Consider the following 25,586-nt stretch of genomic DNA (forward strand, 5'->3'; position numbering starts at 1 on the left):
CAGAAGAGGGCGTTGGATTCCCCTGGGACTGGAGCTATAGGTGGTTGTGAGGAGCCTTGTGGGTGCTGGCTTATTGAACCTGGGTCATGTGCAAGAGCAGCAGTACTCTTATCGACTGAGCCATCTCTCTAGCCCTGCCACACAGACTGTGAAAAGGAGTCCCAGGCCACCTGTGACACTAGCTAGCATTGACCAGAATTGAAAAAAACTCTCTTTAGGAACTTTCTCCTTAAGAACAGTGTCTTCATTCATGAGACAAAGAAGAAAATTTTGTCTTAAAATTTTGTCAAAAATTACTTAGTGGGACCTTAGCTAGACAAGCCGTCCTGTGAAGCAACCCTGTGACAGCAGCTGTGAAATCACCTAGTCTGCTCCTCACAACAGAACAGCCACAATCCTCACTTAGGAAGAGTGTGAGAATCGCCAACAAAGATGCACTATGTGCTCCTCCCTGAAAACAGGTTCTCTGGAGAGGGAACAGGGCTGGAGGCTGATGATTCCCTCTGTGGGAAAATGCCTTCCAGAAGGCCATGAAGCTCACAGACTCAACGCATACATCTTTCCTCTTGGAGAAGTGAAGCTGGCGAATTCCAACAGAACTCCTGGTCTAAAAGTTATCCAAGTCCATCCAGGCTCCGTCCTTCCTCCTCTCCACCCTAGTAGGTCCTCTTGTCTTCCCAGAACCCTCGGCTCATTAACAACAGCAGATTATTCCCAGGGAAAGCAAGCAGTTTCTGGGAACATAGTAACCTGTTTGGGGGTGACATTTGGGGACAGAAGCTGCATTTGGGGAATGCCCTGCATGGAACCACTGCTCACTTCAGGTTGTGTCTGGGGAAGTGACCGGTGAGCAGGCATGAATACCCATTGCAAACTGTCTTTGGCCTCTGGAAGAGCAAGAAGTTTAGTCTTTCCTTTAGAAAGGGAAGGAGAGTGAAGATCTAAGGTATTGAATTAAATCTGATCTACTTCCCTGAGAAGCTTGAGGCCAGACTCAGGCAAAAAGACAAAAGAAAGTTCTTGACAAGATGGAACCAAATGTCCCCACCCTGCAGGTGAGTTAAGACAAAACCAAATTCTCAGCTTAGGTATTCCCTAAGAACACTGAGAAAGGACTGGCTTTGCTCAGGACTCGGAGTTGCAAAAGGGCTTGCTTCCTAGACATCCATCTTTTCACTGTAACCTCACAGTGGGAGGGGGAACTGGCTCATTTTTAAAGGGCACTAATGTGCCAGGCATGGTGATGCAAGCTTGTAATCCCTGAAGGCTGAAGCAGGAGGATCGTGAGTTTGAGGCCAATCTGGATTAAATAACAAGACTCTACCTAAAAACAACAATAATAATGATTTCACAAATAAAAGGGTACTGATCCAGCCAGATGTGGTGGGACATGTTTGTAATCTCAGCTACTTGGGAGGCTGAGAGAGAATGATCACTTTATGAGTATGAGTTACACACTAGCCTGACCAACATCCACGACCTCATCTCAGAATACAGTTCTAATCCCAGTCATGAGAGCTCCAGCTTCATGGCCTGATCATTCTCAAAGGCTCCCACTGCTAATGAAATCACCTTGTAGGTGATACATATGATGGAGGTGGGGATGCAGGTAGGGCATGAGCAGTCAACCGTAGCATATGCAAATTTCTCCAAGTCTTCTAATGGTGACTCATTCTACTCAAGTTCAGGACACAACTGGTCAGCTACGAAGTTTGAAGTTTTGGGTGATGAGGGTGGGCACACAATCATGCTGAGAAAGTCAGGGCCAGAGAGTCCATCCTGACAGACAGTCTTGACAGGTGTGCACCAGGGACTCTTCCTTGACCGTATATGCCAAGGAGCCCAACTTCAAGCCTGAGTCAAAGGCCCCAGCCTGCCTCCCAGCCCAGTTGCTGGGCAAATGACTCCAGTATTAGGACTCTGAGCACTGGAAATCACAGGCTCCAAGAAGCCACCAGGAAGCTACCTGGCCTGAAGTCTAACTAGCTGCAGGAAAGCAGAGGTCAAGATAAATGGCCTCTTTTAATCCATACGTAAAAAAGAAAAGTCCCAGCCAAGCTCTGGGCACTGTTAGCTGTGCTAAGTAGAAACATGAAAGGAAGGATTTTCAGAGAAGAATCTACAGATCAAAACAGATGAGATAAGGGCTTGGGGGTGAAGGCCATGAAACACACTCCCATACATAACACGCTCAACTTCCTCCATTTCAGCCCACATCTAGTTTACCTATATGCTAAAAAGATCACCAAGCAGCTTAATGGCTAGTCAAACAGGGTCTGAGAATTTCCCAGATGTGGTTTGATGGTCAATGGAACACAGTGCACCTGCTGAGCTCCACATTATGCAGAACAGCTCAGCTGAAGACAGACCCACCACCTCTCTTCCTCCTGTGGTCCAGCTGCTTCACTTCTGGGCCAAAGGCCCTTAGTCTGCTGCTCTAGCTTCGGAAAGCCGATTTTCTGCTGTGGCTAGTAGAGCACTTGGCTAATGAGAAGTGCTGCGGTGCCCCGGCAGGGCCACCCTGGCCATGAAGAGCAGTCTGGTGCACCTGCAAGCCATTACAGCAAGCAAGCAGACACAGCTCCCTGTGCTGTGAGCTCAGGTGGTGCGGGGCACTGATAACCTGAGTTCAATCGCTAGAGCCCACATGGAGTGGACTGACTCCTTCAAGTTGTCCTGACCTCCATATGCAAACACATACACTAAATGAATAAGTAAATATATGTATGTATATATATATTTTACGTGAGTCAGGTCTCCCACCCACGGGTTTGAGAGGCTCTCAGTTTGGTTTGTCCTGACTTGTGCAATGTGTGACCCTTTCTCCTCAACATACACAATGCAATTGCAAAATAATCCTTCTATGTAGACCACAGGTTATCATAATACAGTACTAGGCTCCAAATGTCGAACACTTAGGTCTCTTATATTTTTATTGCCCAAACAGTGGACCAGTCTCCTAACTAGCCCAGGTGGCTGGCACAGCAAATCTCCCCCACCCCAAGCCTTGTGTTTCACACACATAGTCCCTCCTGTGAACCCCTTCCTGTCTACAATCTATTGTCTGTGTGGCACCCATCTTCAAGGCTTTCTCCATGCCAGCCTGCCCTGCTCCAGCACTTGGACACTCGCTGAATACATGGTTCCCACCCTCTTCTTTGCTATCGTGGTTCCCCTGAGGGGCAAAGTCTTGGCCTTCTCCACCAATATCTAGCACAGAGTCTGGTGTTTGTAGCTGTCTACATACAGTTGTGAGCTAAAGGAAAGGCATGAAAAACAGCAAACCTGTTAACATGTTAACATTTGCACAACTCTGTATTTAGTTAGGTCTGTGTGTAGAGCTAGAACAAGGTTCAGGTGCCCTGACTTCTGGGCTGCATGCTTCATCCTAGATAGGGAAGCAGCAACTACAAAAGCACCCCCCCTGCCCCCGCCCCATCTCCTGTACAGCAACACTGAGAAATAAAGGGAAATGCAGTTCACAGATGACAGCATTCCATGTGGTCTGGCTCCTTTCTGCACTGTGACCACACAGTCCACAAACAGCATGCAGGTGGACAAGCTGCCTGCTCATTCTGGCAACAGATTACGAGAGACAAAAGCCAAGGAAATACAAAATTAACATTGTTGTCCTCCTTATCAGAGCATACAGAGCCAGACATGGCCACAGTCCTGGATGAAGAAAATGGGCTTCTGGCTTTTGCCTGGAATTTCCTGGGACTGTTATCAGTAGTGCAGAACTAAGTTAAATGTTTCTTTGCACAAAGTTATGAGAAATGGATCAGACGCAGTAAGGAAGGCTTCTGTGAGAACAAAACTGCTTTTAAAAAGTATATCATCACGGGCAGATTAGGATAACCCAGGCCCATAAATACAGTTAACTGTCTACTGGAAATGATGGGAAGAATTAGGTTAAGGAACACACAGACGAGCAGGAAAATCAAATGTTTGCAGGTGACTTGTGTTTTCTGAAGGGGGTAAGTGGAGCATATGACATGGGGTCCCATTAGAACTGCGAGGTACTCTCAAGAATGTTCTCTGGCATTCAACCGCATTACCTCATTGCTGTATCTCTGCCACTAAAATGTGAGAGCATGTGTGGAGTTAGTTACTCAGAGCCCCCAGTGATGTCTTCTCTGGAGAGCAGGTGATATTTTTTTCCCAAGCAAAGGGGAGAAGAATGGATCATACCCCATGTACACATTTGTTGCTGGATATGTAAAAGTAGTAAATGTTTGAGACTCAAGCTGCTGGCCTGCAGGTTTTCAAGGACAGGGTCAATGCATCGAGATGTGCTCTTGGTGGTACATGAATTCCATGAAAAGAGCAGTTAAAACCAATAAATACAGTTCAGGCAGAAGAAACAGCAATTTTCGATTAGGTATGTCCAAACCCATAGACTCTGTTTTCTTGTTTTGAGGAATTAAGAACGTGCTGGAAATTTGGGGAATGTACTCTGAATCTTTCTTCCTCCTTATGCACCACCCCCTTCTCCTTCCTACCCTCCCTTCTTCTCTCTCTCCTGCCCCCCCCTCCCACCTCCCACTCCACACTGTCTTTACTAGCTCTCATGCTACCCAAGTGGCCTGGCTAGGCTAACACTCCCTGACACTGGCCTATTGGCCCACAGTGGGTCCCAGGGGCAGGCCTGATTAGAGATCCCTTGAGCCCCCATGGCTCTTATCTCCACAGATGCCTGAGGAGTTTGGTATCTTCTCTCCACGCCCTCCTGGGAAGCTGGCCCAGCAGGTGCCCATTGGCAATAGTTTTGTGTTACAGGCCTGAATGAATGATCCCCGCAGGAGCTGCCGACTGTTTTCACAGACACAGAGGCAGTCAAAAGTCCACCGCGTGAACTTGGAATGACCCCAGCTGCAGAGTCACTGGCGGGTTCATCCGGAGGGCAGGCACGCTTTATTAAACAACTAATACTCTTCACAGATAACTTTGAGAAAAAGCAAAAGTGTTAACTCTTTGCAATCTTGCTCTGAAAAAACACCTCAGCTGTGAGGAGACTCCGATGGAGGGGCAAGCAGGTCTGAACCAACACGAGGACACTGGGACAGAAGCGGCCCAAGCAGGACAGGGCTCATCTGTCCCAAAGGGGGGCAGGATTCAGTCACCATTTGGTCTGCTGGTTTGGCAAAGTGTTCTGGATTAAGGTAAAAAAGACAAAATGCTGTGGCTGGGAGTGGCCTGACAATGACAGTCCTTGGCAGAAACCATGAAATCCAGGACACAGACATACCGAGCCCACCCTGGTTTGCTTTGCCTCAACTCCTGGCACAAACATAGGAGAGCCATCCAGAGCCTCCTGTGCCAAAAGGAGACTACAGTAAACCAAGTAAACACCCAGCACTAGCACGTTGCTTCCAGCAGCACATGGAACTCCTTCCATAAGGGAAAGGAGCTTCAGCAAAGGCTCGTGGTTCAGAAAGCCATATTCTCACCAAGCACATGGCCTTTACGCTCTCTGGGCCAGGGCCATGACCTAAAGAAGACAGGCCCACGCTTCTTCCCACGGCAGGCCACTCCTAGATTCTCTTTTTATGTAGACTTTAGAACGAACTAGCAACAACCATTGCTGATAGCAAGACACAGACAAACCATGAACATTTGGAGAACTCTTCCGATGCACGTAAGCAACACTTACTTTAGTTTGGGCACAGAAGACTATGTGCCTGTTGAAGTTCATCTCTGCCTCAACTCACCAGCTGTCCTCTAACCCTGGTTATGGAAGGGCTTCCTGCTTGGCTTTGTTTCTAGGGGAGGTGCAATTTTTCCTGGGTTTACTGGCTGGATGAGATCTTGTTGAAAGACTAGCTAGGCAAGGTGCTTCAAAGGAGCCCCACCTCCCTCCCCACGCAGGTGAGCTGATGGGTCAGGGCAACAACCCGAGGACATTATCCATACTGTACACAGCACAGCCCTAAAAACACAGAAGGAAACTATGTAGATCCTTGCCCTACTTAGTCTGTTGTGGAGACAGTCATGGAAACACATAAAATCCATAGAGAGAATGCTAAACAAGGTGCTGGGGACATGGAGTGGTGGGTAAGGTCTGCTGTACAAACCTAAGGACCTGAGTTCAGAGCCAGGCATAACCATTGCAACCACCTGCAGTCCCAGTGCCGGGAGTGGGAAGTGGCGTGGATGCTGGGGTTCACTGGCCTGCCAGTCCAGCCCAAGCAGATGAGTTCTAGGTTCAGTGAGAGAGTCTGTCTCAAAGGGGGGGGGGGCCAAGGTGAAGAGCAATAAAGACACATGATGTCAACCTCTGGCCTCTGCACATGCATGCACAGACACCACACACATATACACATAGGCGTATACCACACACACGTATACAAAGTTTAAATTTTTTTAAAAGGAGGTGCCAAACAGATAGCTATAAGCCCAGGGTTCTGACCTCCACTACTTTTCACTCCTTCCCTTCTACAGGATAAGAAGCAGGCAGCCACAAGCTGCCCACCCAAGGGCAAGGTCTATCTCTGAAAGCTGGCCCTGGAACTGACGAGCTGTGACCCCTCACAGGATCTTGGTCTCTCTACAATGGTCTTCGAGGGCTCAGTGCCAATCGTGATGTTCTTTCCCACGTCTGCTATCCTTAGTGTGTCTCAGAAAGAGTCAGAGTGTGTCTCCATGTACATCTAAGAAAGGCTGGCTCTCCACGTCCAGCAAATGCAAGCGAGCATCTGGTCTGAGGATTCTTGGGAATACAAGATGCACTGAGGGAAGGGAGGACAGAGGGCTCCAGTCTGCTACCATGTATGGGGTTTTCACACAGGGTTTATTACGGACCTCGAGTTTGTGTCTGGGACACTAGCTTGACGGGACTCAGGTGGCAAATTTGTCCTGCGCTTTGTTCCAAGAACTTTGATCATTTCTTCAGAGACCTAGCAATTCATCATGACTGCTAATTCATTTGATTTGATCGTTCTCTGCTGACAATGACTCTGTAGTAGTCTAAATTTTCACCTGCTCAGGCCATGGAACACTAATGCCACTAGAAATGGGCTGCTAGAATCCACCTGCCTTTGTTTCCCTCTGGTGGCGTGACTGCAGCCCAGTGTGCCTACCTGGGATTTTAGAGTCCACCCTTCCCAGCATAGCTGTGAAGAGAGAGCCCATCTGGGAAGCTGTGAGGGCTCCTGGGGGATATTTTCTGAGTTCCCTGGGGAAGCTCAGTCCAGAGGGCAGAGAGGGGTTGGCAGCCTGGCTCAACACTAACTGCCCCATTTCATGCTGGTGACTTACTTTCCCACCACTCAGAGGAAAGTGATGACAGCCTGGCCTGCTGGCCCCATAGGGATGTCGAAAGCCTAGGGAGCCAACAGACATGAAAGTGTTCCAGCTCCTGAGGAGGAAGCAGCACTGCCTGCTATGGGAATAGCCCGAGGCTGTGGAGGAGTCCATTGTCCTATGCTTTTCTGCAAGCTCCATTTGACCCTCCAGAAGCTAATTACCTGTACTGTGACTCAATGTTTTCATCTGTCAAATGGGGATGATCCTTGACCTTTAACGTCTAGGTGTGTAAAGACCAGATGGTGACAGGAGCATGCTGCAAAGGATAAATGTCTATAAAACTCCACGGAGCTGCTGCACCTCCTTTTGTGACTGCCATAAATAACCCTTGTGCGTTTCCCAGTTACCAATAAAGAGGAAATCACCCCACTAGCTACAATACCCGGCTTTGACCATCACAAAGGAAACAGAATTGAAACAATGGTTTGGTTTTGACACCACATTCTGCTTAACGTTCACTTCCACAAAAACACTAGAAGCTTAATGCCTCCAAACTAAGGTTTTATTCCATAAATTTAATTTACCTAAATATTCCCCTGCTAAGAAAGCAAACAGCTCTTTCCCAACCACACTTTTATTCACCAGATCAAGAGGAACTGGGTTTATTTCCCCTTCCTCCTACAGTTCACCAAGGCTTCCTGCCATGTTGGGCGGAGCCAGGGTCTGCTGGCACCCAGAGTGATAAGTCTTTGCTGTGGACTATGCTGTGGAAGACTGAGGGCCAAAAAGGCTGGTGAGGCAGCACATCCTCCAAGTCAATGTCCCTGATATAGGGTCCTCTCTATGTCTCCAAGACTGGCCTTGAACTTGTGGTCCTGCGGCACATGGGTGCCCTGTCTCTATTATGGTTAGCTGCAAGCTTCACATATGTTTGGGGGCACACTTGTAAATCAACCGTTCCACAGTTTCTGTTTATTTTACATTAAAAACTAAACAACAGATAATAAAAAGCAGGCCGGTGTTTTATTTCATAACTTTGCTGAACATACACAATGCAAAAAATGCCAAGCCAAATAAGAGACAGCCCATACAGTGCAACCTGGCTCACTTCCATTTTTCCTACAGCAAATATTTACGGCTGGTCACAAGGAATATTGGCCAAAAATGTTGTCAGATAAGATCTTTACCCTCAGACAACTTGAAGTCTACTCAAGGATGCAACAATAAGCAGACATCTACATTCCTTAATTCCTCAAGCCCCGACCTCATCCGAGAGGAAGAACAGGGTGCTCCTGCCCTACAGCCTCCCTCAAAACTTTCCCATGTGACTGCTCTCAGTCTGCACAGATCCCACTGCAAGTCCCACTCTTTTCTATTCCACACATATGTTCTCCCCACCCCCTCACACATCACACACACACACACACACACACACACACACACACACACACACACACACACACAAATAAATACATACTACACCGTCACCGTCTTCCTTTCTTCAGTATCGTCCACAGTATCTGGCAACTAACTCAATGCCAAGTGTCTGCTGATGGGTACTGGAAGGATGTGCACCACTGCTTATAATCCAAGGAAACATGGTTGCTGCTATAACAGAAGTACAAAGTGCCATGGAAACTTGCACTTTGTACTTTTGTGGGGAAGGGACACTTTCTGGGTGGCATTTGAGCTGGACCTTATCAATACGGAATCTCTGGCTTGAGGTGCAAGATGAGCATCACAACCAAAGGCAAAGTGCTGAGAATAAGAGCAGGAAGAGCCGGGCACTGGTGGCGCATGCCTTTAATCCCAGCACTCGGGAGGAAGAGGCAGGTGGATCTCTGTGAGTTCAAGGCCAGCCTGGTCTACAAAGCGAGTTCCAGGACAGGCGCCAAAACTACACAGTGAAACCCTGTCTCAAAAAAAAAAAAAAAAAAAAAAAAAAAAAAAAACCCAAAAAACAAAAAGAAAAGGAAACAAAAAGAGAAAGAAAAAAGAGCAGGGAGAACAACATGCAGGGAGAGACTGGGACAGCTGACTTTGTCATCCTCTCGTCTTTACCTGACATTCCAGAAGCCTCCTAATGTTTGGCTTATGGTCACTCTCCTCACGCTTAATTACACATTTCCTTCCTAGAAATGCATAGGAGGGCTTCTTCCCCGCTGGAGCTGAACAGAAAAGGAAAGGACACATCACATTTCCCACACGCATGGTGAGTGAGTGTGGTGTCCCTCTGCTCACCTGTGGCCGTGTTGGGGTGCCCTTGGTTGCCTACGAGCTAGACCTGGGCATGTTATCATCCAGCTATGAGGCAAGGCAAAGAAAAGGTACATCAGTTAGTCTTCTAGAAGTCCCTTTTCCTTCCATGGTCTTTCCCCGCAACACTGTAGAGATTATTTAAAGTAATGCCTTGATATAAGCTTCAACTCTTCCAGCCCCTCCATCCACAAAGATTTTGCTCCCATCTGTTTTTATCTCTACTGGGCTTTTTATAATTTCTCAAATATCTCACACAAATATCACCATGGTCATTTTGCTTCCCTCTTGTCTCTGAAACTCTCTGCAAGGGAGGACCTTGCTAGCAAGGCTCACAGAGGGCATTGATGGGAGAGACTCCAACATGGGCTCACGCTTGTTTCTGTAGTACAAGGGAAGACTCAAGAAACAATGGCGAGCAAAGTTCCAGGAGCGACAGGACCAGAGGAAGGCTGAAGCTCACCAGCCTCTGTCAGTCATCTTGACGGAGCTACTTCTAGATCTGAGGCTTCCTCTGAAAGGTAGTGGGGTGACACCTCCCTGCCTTCAGATGTCATCAGTAAGTGACTAGACAGGCAGAGACTAGTGGGAAATGGTGAAGCACCAATGAGCAAGGTCTTCACTTTCCTCCAAGAAGCAAATACAGAACAGGCCAACAGGACCTACATAATCCTCTCAAAATCAATTGCTAAGCACCTAAAAGCCATGTGCTTATAGAACTCAGAGACAAACTTGCCTCTGCAGAGTTTAAAAGGCTATGGGAGAGACCAAGGGGAGCAAAGAAGGGAGGGAAGAGAGCCACTGAGAAAAACAAATTAATGTTCTGTCATTAGTTGATAGTAGGGAAGTACAATGCTTCCCAGTTTTAGGCATTCTGGGCTGAAGTTAAATATTATTTTCTTAGATTATTTTTAATTGTGTTTGTGTGTGTGTGTGTGCAGGTGTCTATGGAGGCCACAAGAGGGTGTCAAATCCCCTGAGCTGGAATTACAGATAGTTGTGAGGTACCCTGTGGGTGCTGGGAACTGAACTCAAGTCCTCTGCAAAAGTAGTAAGTGCTCTTAACTGCCAAGTCATTTCTCCAGCCCTTAAATATTAGTATTTTTTTTTTTTTTTGGTTTTTCAAGACAGGGTTTCTCTGTGCAGCTTTGCGCCTTTCCTGGGACTCACTTGGTAGCCCAGGCTGGCCTCGAACTCACAGAGATCCGCCTGGCTCTGCCTCCCGAGTGCTGGGATTAAAGGCGTGCGCCACCACCGCCCGGCAAATATTAGTATTTTTAAATGGCATCCTAGAGTGCTGAAAGCAGTCAAGTAGCACAGAGAAGTTAAAATTCAGCTCATCCACTCCAAGGAAGAGGGCGCCAGGAAAGGGGTCTGAAGACCACAGCCAGGTTATACATAGTGACCTTAAACTATAATACTGACCAAAAAAGTACTGCTTCTAAACAGACAGAAACTTTTAGCAAGGACAATGATAAAGGAGAAAGAACTCAAGGAAAATAGAATCTTCCAGGCCCAGTGATCTTGATCTTCAACTGTCAAAAATTAATTGATGTGTCCTTCAGAAGTTCGTAAAAATTAGCCAGGTGGTGGTGGCACATATCTTTAATCCCAGCACTCTGGAGGCAGAGGCAGGAGGATCTCTGAGTTTGAGGCCAGCCTGGTATACAAAGCAAGTTCCAGCATAGTTTCTCTTGTTATACAGAGAAACTCTGTCTTGAAAACCAAAAATTAATTAATTAATTAATTAAATAATAATAATAATTATAAAAGAAATTTGTGAAAATTGAGTACAGTTCATTTCAACTCATTTGGCACAATATTTAGGGGAATATCAGATACAGATATGAAGGACAGGAAAGTGCATTACTAAGCTTGATTATACTACATTTCTTTTGGTAGCCGTCTTTGTACTTAGATAGAAAAACCTTGGGGAAGACAGACTTTTTTCTTTTTCATCTTTTCAGCTTCCCATCCTTCCACCACACAGCTGCACCTCTAGGTGATGGGGTGCAGGCCTTTGAAATAGGTGCTGCTCATTGCTAAGACAGCTCCGGGACCCCACTCTTGACTGAACAACAGTACTAGCAAATGCAGGTTTGTCATCTACTTTCTGCCAGGCTGGGAAGCTGCCTCCTCAGCTGAAGGAGAGGAGTGGCAAAGCCGTTCTTGGGAACGTCGGTCACTTGGGATTCCCATGCCACCACTCCACTTCCCTGTGCCACACAGGCTTCTGACCACCCAGATGTGTAAGATTTGCCTGAGCTAGGATGGGTCAGTGAGCATCAGAAAAGTACCTCTAACTACATGGAACTTAAACTAAGGGAACCCTTTTAGCCTTCAAGGTTATTAAAAGAAAATTAAACAAAAATTCTGATGCCGAACATATGAGTAATTTCTCCACATGTGACAACCTGAACATACCCCATCTGAGGCAGAAAAGGAATCCTTCAGGTGACTTGGGATCAAAGAGTTTTTGAAAACAGAAAATCCTACATTCTCTAAGGGGTAGATCACTGTCTGAAGCAAATTTCACTGAACTTAAAACCATGCCAACTTAAACACAGTAAAACCCAATGCTTACGAGAAGCTATCCACCTATTTCTCGCTTATAGGTACATGGAAAAGCTATTATGGGGATAATCAGCTCAACAATAAAATGGAACAGTCACACGTAATGACAAAAACAGACACAAGTCATAAATTGCTGTTCCCCTTCAGAATCCACACAGAACATTCTTTTGTGCGAAGATCTAACTTTCTCCTTGAATAAACAGTGCGTTAGTCTCGTCTGAGCCCTATAAATATACTGCCTGCAAAACAAACACAAACAAATGCTAACTCCTAAACAAAAGGCAGCTGGGCTGCCCTGCCTGCTGCAAGGCCACAGCGGATGAGGCGGGTGCTGGGGCAGGGCCTGTCAGAGAAGCTCTGGAATAGGAAAGTCCACTGATCACTGGGATGTCCCAGATCTGGTTTCCTGGGACATAGGGGCAGCAGATGGGAAATGGCTCAACTGCACCCTGCTACCCCAAACAGGGGCAAAGAAGTGGGAGAAAACATCATCTGAGGTCCTAGCTGGACTCTGCAGACGTCACTCAAGGCCGCCATCATTCTCTACCTGCCCATATTGATCTTCAGTGTTGTTAAAACCCTCATGCTGAGGGCAGGCAGGACCTTGGTTTGGTTTGTTTTCTGAGTGCTAGACTTTGATTGGACTGGGGGGTGGGGCAGAAGTTGGGAGGGGGACAAAGTGGGGTCATGAGGAGGAGTTGGGAAGAGGGAGTAGAAGATGGATATGATCAAAATACATTGTAGCAACATATGCAATTTTCAAAACAAAGAAAGAGTGATCCAGGAAAGGTAAAACTTCTACAAGTGTCTGCTAACTGGAGTCAGTCCTTACCTCTGAGCTCTAGGCCCTTCACCGACAACACTAACAGTGCCTAACCTGACTGGGTTACCTAGGCAGCCAAATGTCACCAGACCAGAGCCACATTTGCAAGCACCAAGCTCTGACTGCCTGTAGAGAGGGTGACCACAGTCCCCCAGGCCTGCTGGTGAGATGACAAAGGGAGACAGGCCAGCAGCAGACTTAGCAGCTAACAAAGCAATGTCCATGTCCAGTAACAAGCTTCCAGAAGGAAGCTAGCAGTTGTTAATCGTTTGTATCCTCTAAGTGCCTGCAAAAGGACCTTAGACACACAAGGGGAGATATAGTTGGGGAGGGGATTAGAATCAGCTGGACTTCCGATCAAGTCCAACCCTGTTATTTTTAGTCACTTGACCTTGAAAATGTCTCCAAGTCCTTTAAGCCTCACTTCCTGATTTGCAGGGTGGAGATTAACACCACCCACCATGGCAGTGTGTGACAAGGGCCTTCTGTCTGTCATGGGCAGTAAGTGTTTGCAGGGGAAAGTGTGTGCCACACAGCAGTGCTACGCTCGGTCCCGACACCAGCACCTTTCCCTGTCAGTGCTGTTGGCATCAAGAATGCCACGGAACTACCAGCCCTCTGTCAAAATCATAACAAACAAACTGACTTCAACACCAGAGCAAAGCGGGGTGGCTGCCGGTGACTCAGTGAGGGGCAGGGTCACCTTCTGCCCTCTTCCTCACTGGAACTCAGCACTCTAAATACGCCCCACAGTGTGCCCTCTGTACTTCCTTAAACTCCCTCAGGTATGCCGAGAAGCAGACAAAACAGCTCAGCACGGCAACCCTGAAGGTCTGGTTTCAACCCCCAGACCCACAAGAGGACAGAGAGCTTTAACGCAGCCACACATACAGCAACATCAAAGATGGTCTGGCCTGGTGTCAGCAGACAGACCGGCCCATGTCAAGTGGGAGTTTTCTTGTCTTGCACCTAGATGGACTTAATTTTTCAGTAACAAATCCAGGGCTCATCAAAATAAATTAGAAAGCAATTTCCCTCAGTAGCCTGTGACTCCAACACTGTTCCACTTACTGAAGACAAGAAGAAACTCATGAAATATGCTGACACAGTTAACAAGGTTTGCAGTCAAGCGACCCTGGCCCTGGAAAGCCCCTCACACAAAAGCGATGACACTATAAAGTATGATAATCAATAAAACTTAATAAAAAGCTTTAAGCAGAGTGTTTACAATGGAAAGTTGCAGGATATCTGCTGACATGGAGTCCAGGCTTGGAAGTTGAGCTGTAAGAGATTGTAATGTACATGGTCGAGAGAGCAGCCTGAGAAAGACTCTGAAGAGATGCGTACTGCCTTTCAGACCCTGGCTCTGACTTTACCTACTTCCAAGTTGTACTCTAAAAAATTCTCTTCCTTTTCCTTCTTTCTCTTCTTCCGAAAGCAAGATTTCTTTGTGGTGAACCACAAGGCAAACACTTTTGCTCTGACCGAGTAACACCACAGCCTCAGAGACACTCATCTGAGGAAAACTGTCCTCCCTGGTGACACTCTTGAAAAGACACCCATTCCCTGCCCTGTATACCTTACGAACAGGACCACATACAAAACAGAAAAATGATTCAACTGCACCTTTCACCTGCTCTACAGCATGGAGTGAGGTAGGGGGTGGGGGGGTGCCCTGCCAGAGGCACTTTTCTTCCCAGCAGCCCTGGGCCTCACAGGAGTCAGGCCCATAGGAAGTGCTTCCTCAGGTTCCCTTCCTGACTGACAGGACAGTGTCCACATGAACAGATGGTGGAGCAGAGAGGAACCCGGGAAACAGGCTCTCTGGGAACAAGATGAGCTCCCAGACAACTTGCATACGCCACGGAACAGCTGCTGCACTCAGCCACCTTCACACACAGAAGCACTGCTGAATACCACCAGTAGACCATCATATGGCCACCAAGCAAGGTGCCAGGGAACCAAGAGGTCACTGGGCTACAAGATACAGGAGAACAGCCCATTGTCCTCCCACAGCTAGGTTTACATGGCTTTCAGGGCCTCCCTCTGTGCTACTGGAGCCCATTAGCTCAGACTTTCCATGGAGTTGTGGGGATTAGTTGGTAAATCCCAGGTAGAAGGCACAGCTCAATTCATACTGTTTGGTTTGGGGGGTTTACTTTGTAGCAAGGATGGTGCCCAAGGCCTTGGGCATGCTCAGTTAAGGGTCCTACCACTGAGTCACATCCTCAAACCCTCAATTTCATGTTTACAAAAAACTAGTTCATTCTGTTGGTGTTGGGAAGGATACACAAAGCCCAGAGGTCAGGAGACTACTGTACTGACCAGGCAAGCTGCAGAGTCAGGACAGGGGAAAGAAAGATGATTTGGAGCATGCTCACTGGCCCTGCTGGCAGACCTCCACAGCAGAGGGAAGGCAAAGGATTTCAGCAAGGAAGGAGAGGGTGTGATCACAGCTTATCCAGGCCAGCTAACCACCAATGGAACTCCAGTGACACAGAGGCCTCTTGAGGCTAATCACACTATCTCGTTGCCATTCTCTTACCTTGGCAGCAGAGTTTGACACTCCATGGGTAACATTTCTTATGAGGCCCCCGACATTTCCATACTTTATCAGTCCAGTGACCCCTTCAGAAACATCATTCAAAAGGCCCATGGGATTGCCGAGGAAGTCCACTGATCCTAGGATCCGAGCTGCCTGGCTGAGGAGTTCCTGTGGGATGGAATTGGGGAGGAAAGCCATGTCAGTACCAGTGTCCCCAAGAAGCGGTTAAGGATCTCTCTCCTCCAGTACTGTCAACAATGACTTTTTCAATCTTCATCACCCACCAATGACCTCCTGTGCTCTCATGAATGACCCTAAACTTCACCCAACACACACACACACACACACACACACACACACACACACACACACACACACACACACACACACACACACTGGGGACTGTTTTCAATACACTTAAAAAAAATATGCTTCAAGGCCAGTTAGGAGACTAAAAGCAGCTGTGAGACTGGAAAGGTTCTTTGGGGATTTTTAGTGAACAAGCATCATACTCTCCTGAAATCAGGCAGGAGCAGGAGAGGCAGTTCTGGAGTGCACACAGCTGGAACATTCGAGGAGAGGGAGTGCCCGTCTGGGCAGGCAAACCATCCTCGGACCCTTTGCCTGCCTGATGCCTGATTTCAGGAGTACCTGCTTGTGTACTTCCCTAGAGGTAGAGGGGGAAATATCTCCAGATAGGGAAGGAAATGAGTAAGCTTTGACTGTGGAAACTAAGAAATTCTGCATGATATGATAATCCATTAAAGGCTCTATATTTGGGGCTGTGCAGTCTAGATTAAATAATGCAAAATGGAAAATGTCCAGTTTGGTTTAAAAAAAAAAAGTCAAGTTCAACTCAAGGTCAAGATCTCAGAGGCAGTAAGAACAGTGGTGTGGTTGTTGAAAGGAGGCCATGCCTGGTACATAAAGAGTTCATAGTACTCTGTGTTGTTATTGAAGCATCAACTAAACCACTAAGAGCTGTGACTAACCTAGGGAAGCCCCTGGGACTGGCCCTGAAGAACAAGACAAACAGCTTGCAAGTCAATTTGGGATTCTCAGGATATCTATGGGAGGCAGGGAGCATGACCTGACCCACAACACAGCAGAGCTGTGACATGTCTTGGTAGTGACATCTTAGTAATAAGATTCCCAACATCCAAAACAAAGCTGCTTGGCCCTGGCTGTCCCTGCCACACTCCACTCCTCCTTATCTGCATGCACACCTCCTGGAAGTGCTTGAGGATGTCATTGATGATGAACTCCTTGGTCTCATAGGGGTGCACCCGAGTGAATGGGTCCAAATTGATCACAGCATCTTCAAACCGAATGAGTGGGAATCCCAGGGTGCTTTTCAGGGCCTAGTTAGTTAAGAAAGGAAATTACAGATTTCAGACACAGGATGATTTTCTGGGGTGCTATAATTCTAGAATCCATGACGAACTATGACTTATGGATTAACATTTAGACATATGGATTTCCCTTATAATTATAAAAGTAAAATATCACAGAAAAAAAGACATACAAATCTATTACCCAAAGTCACACACATCTCAGCATTACAGCAGCAAACACTGTCAGCCTCACAGTAGAATTCCTTCTGGTCTGTTTGGAACCTGTGTTTGCCAAGCTCTCCTTTTTGACTAACACAACACTGCACAGGAACAGTGGAGCATCACACACAACACTTTATTTGTTTTCTTTTTTCTTATTGTTTCTGCCTCTTATCTTCACTTGCATGTTCCTGGGTGGTGTGCATGCATGTGTGTATGTGCATGGTTATGTGCACAAGAGTGTGCACATGTGCGAGCATGTATGTGTTGAAATGCAAAGCTGATGTTTGAAATTTTGACTCTCTTCCACCTTCTTCTTTTGAGGCAGGGTCTCTCCATCAAACCCAGAGCTCCTGTATAGCCAGTCTTAGTAGCCAGCTTGCTCCAGGGATCTCCTCTCTGCTTTCCAAAACCAGAACTGCATGCAGGAAGGGTGGTAAGACTACTCAGCATTTTATGTGGGGTTCTAAGGATCACAACTCCAGTCTTCTTGCTTACAACCATTAAGCCATCTCTCCAGTGCCCAGGTAGGAAAATGCATTATTGTTTCTGCCTTGAAAACAGACCTGCCCCTAGCACAGACAATCCTTCCTCCCTCCACAGATTGGGTTTTTCTGATTTGCATTTTACATAAATAGATTTGTTAATAAGTACTTTGTTGTATTTTCACTAGGCTATGGCATATAGCTGTATCTTATTAATTTTCATTTTTATATAATATTATATCACACAAGTAACATCCCATTTAATCATTAGTATTGGTGGAAAGCTGGGTTTTGTTTTGTCTTGAGACAAGAGGGTTCTCTATGTCACCCTGCCTGGCCTGCAACTTTTATGTAGCCCCAACTCATCTCAGACTCACAGAGATCCTCCTGTCTTTGCCTACAGAGTGCTAAAATCAAAGGTGTGCACTGCCACACCCAGGCATTGAAAATCTTTTGCTGTTATGAGTGAAGCAGCTATGACATGCATAGACATTCATTTTAGGTGAATGCGTATGCATTTTATTTATCTATTTTTTTTAGGTACGTGTCTAGGAGTAGAACTGCTGCTGGCTTGTAAAGAATGAGCACGTTGAACCTCAGTATACATATCTGCTTTATTGTTCACACTCGGACAGTGACTCCGCAAGCTTGCTTCTTATGTGACCAGAGATCCACACGCACCTTTCTGGACAGTATCTGTCTAAGCAGTACCTAACACATGGCCTCTTCCTATTGCAGTGATGGTCACGTGGCTGTTACTGCCCACCACAGTGCTGCCATTTTAACTGCTGTGGTCCTGTAATGATCTGTGAGTGCTCTGAATTCCCTTTTTTCCTTGAGGACTATCTTGGGTACTGTCCACTATAAATTTTGAAGAAAAAACAAAACAAAACAAAACAAAAAACCCTTCCACAAAATCCTGCAATGTCCTCAGGATTATGACCCATAGGTCAACTGAGGAAAGGTAAGTTTCACATCATGTTTGATTCTCTCCCTCTCTCTTACACACACACACACACACACACACACACACACACACACACACACACTAGGCATGGTGGTTTATACTTGTAATCACAGCGGGGAAGGGAGGGCGCAGAGAGAGGCAGATCCCTGGGACTTGCTGGCCAGGCAGCCTACCCTCGTCGGCAAGGCCCAGGTCAGTGAGATCTTATCTCAAAACACAAGGTGAACAGCTCTTGAGGAACAATACTTAAGGTTGTCTTCTAGACTGTACACACACATAGGTGTGAACACACATAGCCAAATAAAAATTAAGCCCTGAAAAACATTTGTTACTTCCAAAGACAAGACTTTTATAATTTGTAAAATGAGAAGAGATAAAAGACCAATAACCTGAAAGAAACCTGGACAAGTGCTAGGACCGGACAGTTCATAGAATGAACCTGGTGCTAACGTGGAGAAGGACCGGACAGTTCATAGAATGAACCTGGTGCTAACGTGGAGAAGGACCGGACAGTTCCTAGAATGAACCTGAGGCTAACGTGGAGAAGGACCGGACAGTTCATAGAATGAACCTGGCGCTAACGTGGAGAAGAACAAACACAAAAACAAAGGAACAACCACCAAAAAAGGCCAAGAAGAAACGATAGAGGAAGGAGGGCCAGAAGAGATGCGGCATGAACACAGAGTCAAATACCACACAGCAGAGGACCAGACAGAGACAGAGACAGAGAAAGAACACTGGTCTGGTACCATGGGATGTCACTGATAACATCAGAAGGAAGAACTTCAGGGACTGAGAACATCCTTAAGTTACCAGTATGGTGGTACACACCTCTAATTCTAGCACTTGGGAGGCTGAGGCAGGAAGATTGCCAGGTTTAAAACTAGTCTGGGATTCAGACTAAATTCAAGGCCAGCCTAACCCCACCTTCCCACCCAAACTGAAGATATGCTAAGTCACAAGACTAGCCATGAGCAGGTCCCAGACTTGAATGTGTGGTTTTTAATAGCAGCTACCTATTTGGTAGAAAGCACACAGGCCAGAGAGATTCACTATTTCTTCTCAAAACTCTCTGCCATTCAGTCAGCCACCCCCCACCAAAGAGTGAGTGGGCATGAAAGAGAGTGTGTCTAAATGTCCCATTTCACTGACAGAGAAACTGGAGTCAGCCAGCTTAATTCCTTTATTCCCAGCCTCAGGCCAAGCATGCTGTGAAAGGGACTCAAGTGTGGGCACACGGCCTCACCAGGGCAGCTGAGTGTGAAGGGACTCAAGTGTGGGCACATGACCTCACCAGTGCAGCTGAGTGTGAAGGGACTCAAGTGTGGGCACATGACCTCACCAGTGCAGCTGAGTGTGAAGGGACTCAAGTGTGGGCACATGACCTCACCAGTGCAGCTGAGTGTGAAGGGACTCAAGTGTGGGCACATGACCTCACCAGTGCAGCTGAGTGTGAAGGGACTCAAGTGTGGGCACATGACCTCACCAGGGCAGCTGAGTGTGAAGGGACTCAAGTGTGGGCACACGGCCTCACCATGCAGCTCGTAGTGTTACTTTCTTCTCAGAGAAGAGGAAGTGTTAAAAAAAAAGCTAAAGGCAGAAAGCTTAAAAACAAAACAAAACAAAAATAGCAACTTCCTCACTGAGACCTAACATTAAAGAAGACTGGTACACTGCTGCAAGGACCTTTGACCTCTACCAGGCTACCAAGGCCTCACAACAGGCCCCATCCGGCCCGGAACCCAGAAGCATCCAACCTGGAGTGAAACTGTCTTCACCTAGTCATTTACTGCCCGGGTGGGTCCCTTTTGCAAAGGCCAGGGCTAGCCTGTAGGCATGAACTCCTCTGCCACCTTCAGGCTGATGTGGTCAGTGGAAGGAGAAGACACAGGAGAAGAGGGCCAAACAGGATTGCTCCCCCCAGATGAACTGAGTGACTGGTCACATACAGTAGGACGTGGCACTGACGCTTATTTACTCAAGTAGCAGTTTCCTGTTGTAAAATGGATTCTGGAGAAAACAACTCTGTGCTCATAAGTTCTTAATAAAATAGGAAACAGTCCACTCCCACCTCCCAGACAAAGTGGCTGAAGTCTTCCAGAGACGGGGAGCCCAGTTGAAAGAAATACCTGTCCACGAGACCTCAGATCACAGCTAGTCCCTGGGCCTTGTCCTTTCCTTTTTTCAGTTTATCCCACACTAAACAAAACTGTCTGGAATTCATTCTCTAAAGGTTTATTTATGGCACATAGAGACTGTTTATGTGAAGCGGGGTATTTGCCGATTTCCCTTTGGGGACAGTGTTTAAAGCTACGGGGTTACTTCCCTCTCTGGCACTTTCTGAAACACAATTAACAATACTGGATCTTTTTTCCTTTTAACAAATCTGGTTTTTATTTAGGGAGGGGAGGGAAAAAGTAAAGGGTCTGAAGTTTCCCAACAAATTATTTCAAGCCTTTGAGAAGACAGTTTTAGGCTTTTTAAATAGTGTCTTTGTTTGAAATCCCCCCATACCCCCACCCGCTCGCTCTCTGACCATTAAAGTGTGGGTTTTCTTCCAAACTAGATTGCTCAATTAAGGTCCTTCTTTTGTTATACCCCAATGCTCTAAATGGAAAAAGCCTGCTCTAGGCCACCTTTTGAAACCTTTTAAAGACCCCCTGGTATCTTTTGATCTTTAAAGGAGCTGGGGAAACCCCTATATAAAAGCTACCTGGTTTTTCACTACGACATGGCATCTCTAACATGCAAACTCCACGCAGAGCATGAGTAGAAGGGAGGGCAGCTGTGTTCTTGTTCTATGAAATGGAATACTGGCTTCCCTTCTTCTGTCAGTCATGAATTCAGCGAAGAGTCACCCGGACAGTGTGGATGCCTCTGAGTCACCAGACAGACACTGTATCTAGCAACAATGTACCTCAGTGTAAACCTGAAAAGGCCTCCCTCTGAGATTTCTGACAGCCTCACTCCTGCCTGGGAATCCAGAGAATGGAGGCAATTGTTCCTTCAATACTAAGACAGGCTTACCTTTTAGTCAGACTCCTGTGGCTGCTGTTCAGGGAGAAGGCTTCATTTCCTAAGCACATGTTTTTAGTAATTCCATATTCATCAGAAAGAGCATATTGCCCTTCCTAAGAGCTCCTAATAAAGGGCTGTTACTCTGTTAGGAAACTCTGCATAAATGATATTATCTTAGGAGTCCCAGACTCCAGGAGGAACACTCAAGGTATGCTAACATGGTGACTTCCTCAAGCCCAGAGCTCAACTCTGAAGTCCCAATTCCCAACACCCTGCCTGAAACATAGGTATGCCATGGCATCTGCTGAATAGTGCTCTGGAAATGGTCCTCCAATAGAGTGCCAAGAAGACAGTCAACACGAAGGACAGCTCATTTCAGCAGAGCATACACACCACCAGTAGAGCTGCAAAGCACCTATGGCATTGGTACCCAGGACTGCAGAGCACCCATGGATGGCATCGGTACCCCAGGACTGCAGAGCACACATGGATGGCATCGGTACCCCAGGACTGCAGAGCACACATGGATGGCATCGGCACCCCAGGACTGCAGAGCACACATGGCATCGGTACCCCAGGACTGCAGAGCACACATGGATGGCATCGGTACCCCAGGACTGCAGAGCACACATGGCGTCGGCACCCCAGGACTGCAGAGCACACATGGATGGCATCGGTACCCCAGGACTGCAGAGCACACATGGATGGCATCGGCACCCCAGGACAGTAGAGCACACATGGATGGCATCGGTACCCCAGGACTGCAGAGCACACATGGATGGCATCGGCACCCCAGGACTGCAGAGCACACATGGATGGCATCGGTACCCCAGGACAGTAGAGCACACATGGATGGCATCGGCACCTCAGGACTGCAGAGCACACATGGCATCGGTACCACAGGACTGGGAACCAGGCACTTCTGCTGGGAGTACTCTGAGAGGAATACTGGGGGTCTGTGCTCTTTAACGAGATGATTTTAAATCAAGAAGTCTTCCACTTGCAGGAAATGCTTAGCATTGGTTTGCTGGGTGAGAGCCAAGTGTTCTGGGGGAACAGACTTTATCAAACAAACCCATTCCAAGGGTCACAAAAGTCAAGTGGATACTTGTGGATATTAGCAAGACAGTAGTTTTCCCATGGTTTTCCCCTCACTCCCTGGCTAATTACAAGCATCTCCAGCCTCCTGGGAAACACATTAGGGCAGCCTAAGCAGCAGGGCAGTGAGAAGAGAAGGTGCTGCATCACTCTTCCCAGGATGCTGCCCCTGACCTGGCTGGCCCTCCCCTGTCTGCATTCACTGAAGCCGTCACCTCTATCCCAGCCTCTTCTAGAATCTGAGGCTGAGCAGACAGCTGTCTCATCACCTGCAGGTCTGTTTAGAAGGTGGGGGCTGGCAGGCTGTGGCACATGAGGCCCACACATGTGGTCTGTCAGGTCCACAAGGCTGGCTTTTTGTTGTTGTTTTAAAAATGTGAACTGGTTGCCAACATTTAAAAATCAGGAGATTCCATATGAAAACGCAGATTTCAAGCTGTCCCCAGAAATCCACAAAGATACCTCCACAATAGACTACTGGCAATGGTTGAGAGAAAGCCCGAACTGACCTACTCTGGTGATAGGATGGCCAAACACCCTAACTGTCGTGCTAGAAATCTCATCCAATGACTGATGGAAACGGATGCAGAGATCCATGGCCAGGCCCCAGGTGGAGCTCCAGGAGTCCAATTGGCGAGAAAGAGGAGGAATTGTATGAGCGAGAATTGTTGAGATCAAGATTGGAAAAAGCACAGGACAAATAGCCAACCTAGTGGAAACACATGAACTATGAAACAATAGCTGAGGAGCCCCCAACTGGATCAGGCCTTCTAGATAAGTGAGACAGTTGATTAGCTTGAACTGTTTGGGAGGCCCCCAGGCAGTGGGACTGGGGCCTGTCCTCAGTGCATGAGCTGCTTGTTTGGAACCTGGGGCTATGCTGGGACACTTTGCTCAGTCTAGGAGGAGGGGACTGGACCTGCCTGGACTGAATCTACCAGGTTGAGCTGAATCCCCAGGGGAGTCCTTGCCCTGGAGGAGATGGGAATGGAGGGTGGGCTGGGGGGGGGGGGGCGGGAGGAGAGAGGACAGCGGAATCCGTGGCTGATATGTAAAATTAAATCAAATTATAAAAAAAAAGTAATGGAGAAAAATAAATAAAAACCTGAACACTAAGCAGCACTGGACTCACACTCCCCACCCAGAGCAATGGGCTGCAGTGGGGCTGTGCTGCCCCCTCCTCATGCAGCTGTGCTCTGGGTTGAAGGCCCCCTGCACCACCAGGCAGACCCTGCAGCCTAACCTGCACAGGCATCTGAACCAGCACTGAACCCATCAGCCATGTAGATGGTCCTCTGTAGACACACAGCGGCCATCCTAGATCTCGAGAGAAGGCAGCACAGGCCTGTACGGAAACTGAGTGTGGTGGAAAGAGGGAGGGTTGGACAACTGTCTTCAAGCACTTCACAAGGAAGAACCAGAGGCAATAGCTGCCAGCCTGAGCAGGTAGAGTCAAAGGAAGGAAAGGCATCTGAATAACCGCCTGCCCCATCCTGCTCTGGCATCACCTAGCTGCTATACAGGATGAGAAAACATACACGGACTTCAGCTTCCCTACCTACCTAGCAAGGACACCACTGAGGAGGCGCCATCTAACAACATCCTCTTCTATGTCCCAGGGTGGGCAGCACAGCACAGTGGGGAACCCAGACATGATACAGACTTGGATTTGAATGTCAGCCCTCGACCTTCCTTAAAATATTCTTACTAAAAATGAAGGTGGCACTGAGGTTGTAACTGTCAACCATGGATCAAGACCGTTGGTAGAAAGAAGGGTTATGTCCTGAAGCTGTACAAGGCCACATCCCAGCAAGCCTATAGCTGAGTCTCCCTGGAAGATGGCAGACCTTCCATCTGACAGCCATCACAGTAGAAATAGATGCTTAGAAAAGAGCGAGAGAGACCTGGGCAGTCGGTCAAAAGAAAGACTGTCTTGGTCTCAGTTAAAACTCGGACAAAGCCGAGGGAAGAGGTTTCTAGTGCTCTGAGGTAAGCCTAAGGCTTTCCAAAGAGCAGATGAATGCTACACCATCCTGTTTTATCCTATTTAGTAATGCCTTGATCTTTAGCAAATTTATCCCCAAACACTAAGCAAAAAGAGCATTACACGAGTTAATGAACACCTGTAAAAGGAAAGGTACAAAATGAATGTCATGGATGCTGATTTCAGACAGAGACAGTCAACACACACTCCCTGAGAGCGCACCAGCTGTTAGCTCACCTTAAGGTCCAGTGGCAGCTTGTTGGAAGTGAAAACACTTAGCTTGATCTGGGGGATGCTGATCTTGAGATTCTCAAAGTAGTACCGAGTTGGGGTTCCTCCCTGCTCCACTGTCTTTTCATGGATGTTTTCATCATATTTTTCCACCTCTGGGCCAAAGGCAGAAGCAAAAAACAAAATCAAAAGCTGTTGGCATCATGATTCAAACATGTGTGACCTCACAGAAAAACCTATACAAACAAAATGTAGCCATCTCACTTTCTTAGTTTTTTGTGGGCTCAGCAGTGCATACAGTATCCAGACGCCATTTCTATATGAAAGTGGGCTTTTACATTGGTTATCCAATGTAAATAGGATTAGATTATCTTCATCTGTTAACCTGTGACTCTGTGCCACCCAGCAGACCTCATCCTGGAAAGCCAAAGGTCACTGGTTCACTTGCTGGCCACAGACTTTCCAGAACTATTGCTGTCATTACTAGTACCGATGATCCAGGTCATAGGAATCTAGAGTGCAGTACAGCTGAACCAAAGAGGACACTCTCAGCATAAGCAATAGTATGAACAACACAGTTCCTGAGAAAGTGCTGGGACACCTCCCCAGCAGTGCGAGTCTCAGAAGCAGAGAGTCAAGGCAGACTTTTTATTGGCCAGCCCCTGAGTACAAAGGAGTGGCATGGGCTAGAATAGCAATGCACTCTTTGCATGGGAAGATGCACAGCATCCATTCAGGCAGCACGTTTCCCCTTGACTTCCTGTGTCTCCAAAGGAAAACCAGAGAGAATGCTCACAGCTCCTTAGC

At 47.2% G+C, this 25,586-nt stretch overlaps 1 protein-coding gene across 5 annotated transcripts in view; it reads right to left on the reverse strand.

The window, feature by feature from the left end:
* Vps13d (vacuolar protein sorting 13 homolog D) overlaps positions 1 to 25,586 on the reverse strand; it is a 240,380-nt gene that overhangs the window by 58,253 nt on the left and 156,541 nt on the right. For all 5 annotated transcript variants that reach the window (XM_052718547.1, XM_052718546.1, XM_052718545.1 and 2 more), the window contains 3 exons: positions 24,786 to 24,934; positions 16,670 to 16,804; positions 15,444 to 15,611 (listed from right to left, as the gene is read on the reverse strand). In XM_052718547.1, the coding sequence (XP_052574507.1) occupies positions 15,444 to 15,611; positions 16,670 to 16,804; positions 24,786 to 24,934 (452 nt within the window). The remainder of the gene's footprint in view (positions 1 to 15,443; positions 15,612 to 16,669; positions 16,805 to 24,785; positions 24,935 to 25,586) is intronic.

Source organism: Peromyscus californicus, unplaced genomic scaffold (genome assembly GCF_007827085.1).
Source record: "Peromyscus californicus insignis strain IS unplaced genomic scaffold, ASM782708v3 Scaffold_5__1_contigs__length_169319896, whole genome shotgun sequence".
Classification (NCBI taxonomy): domain Eukaryota; kingdom Metazoa; phylum Chordata; class Mammalia; order Rodentia; family Cricetidae; genus Peromyscus; species Peromyscus californicus.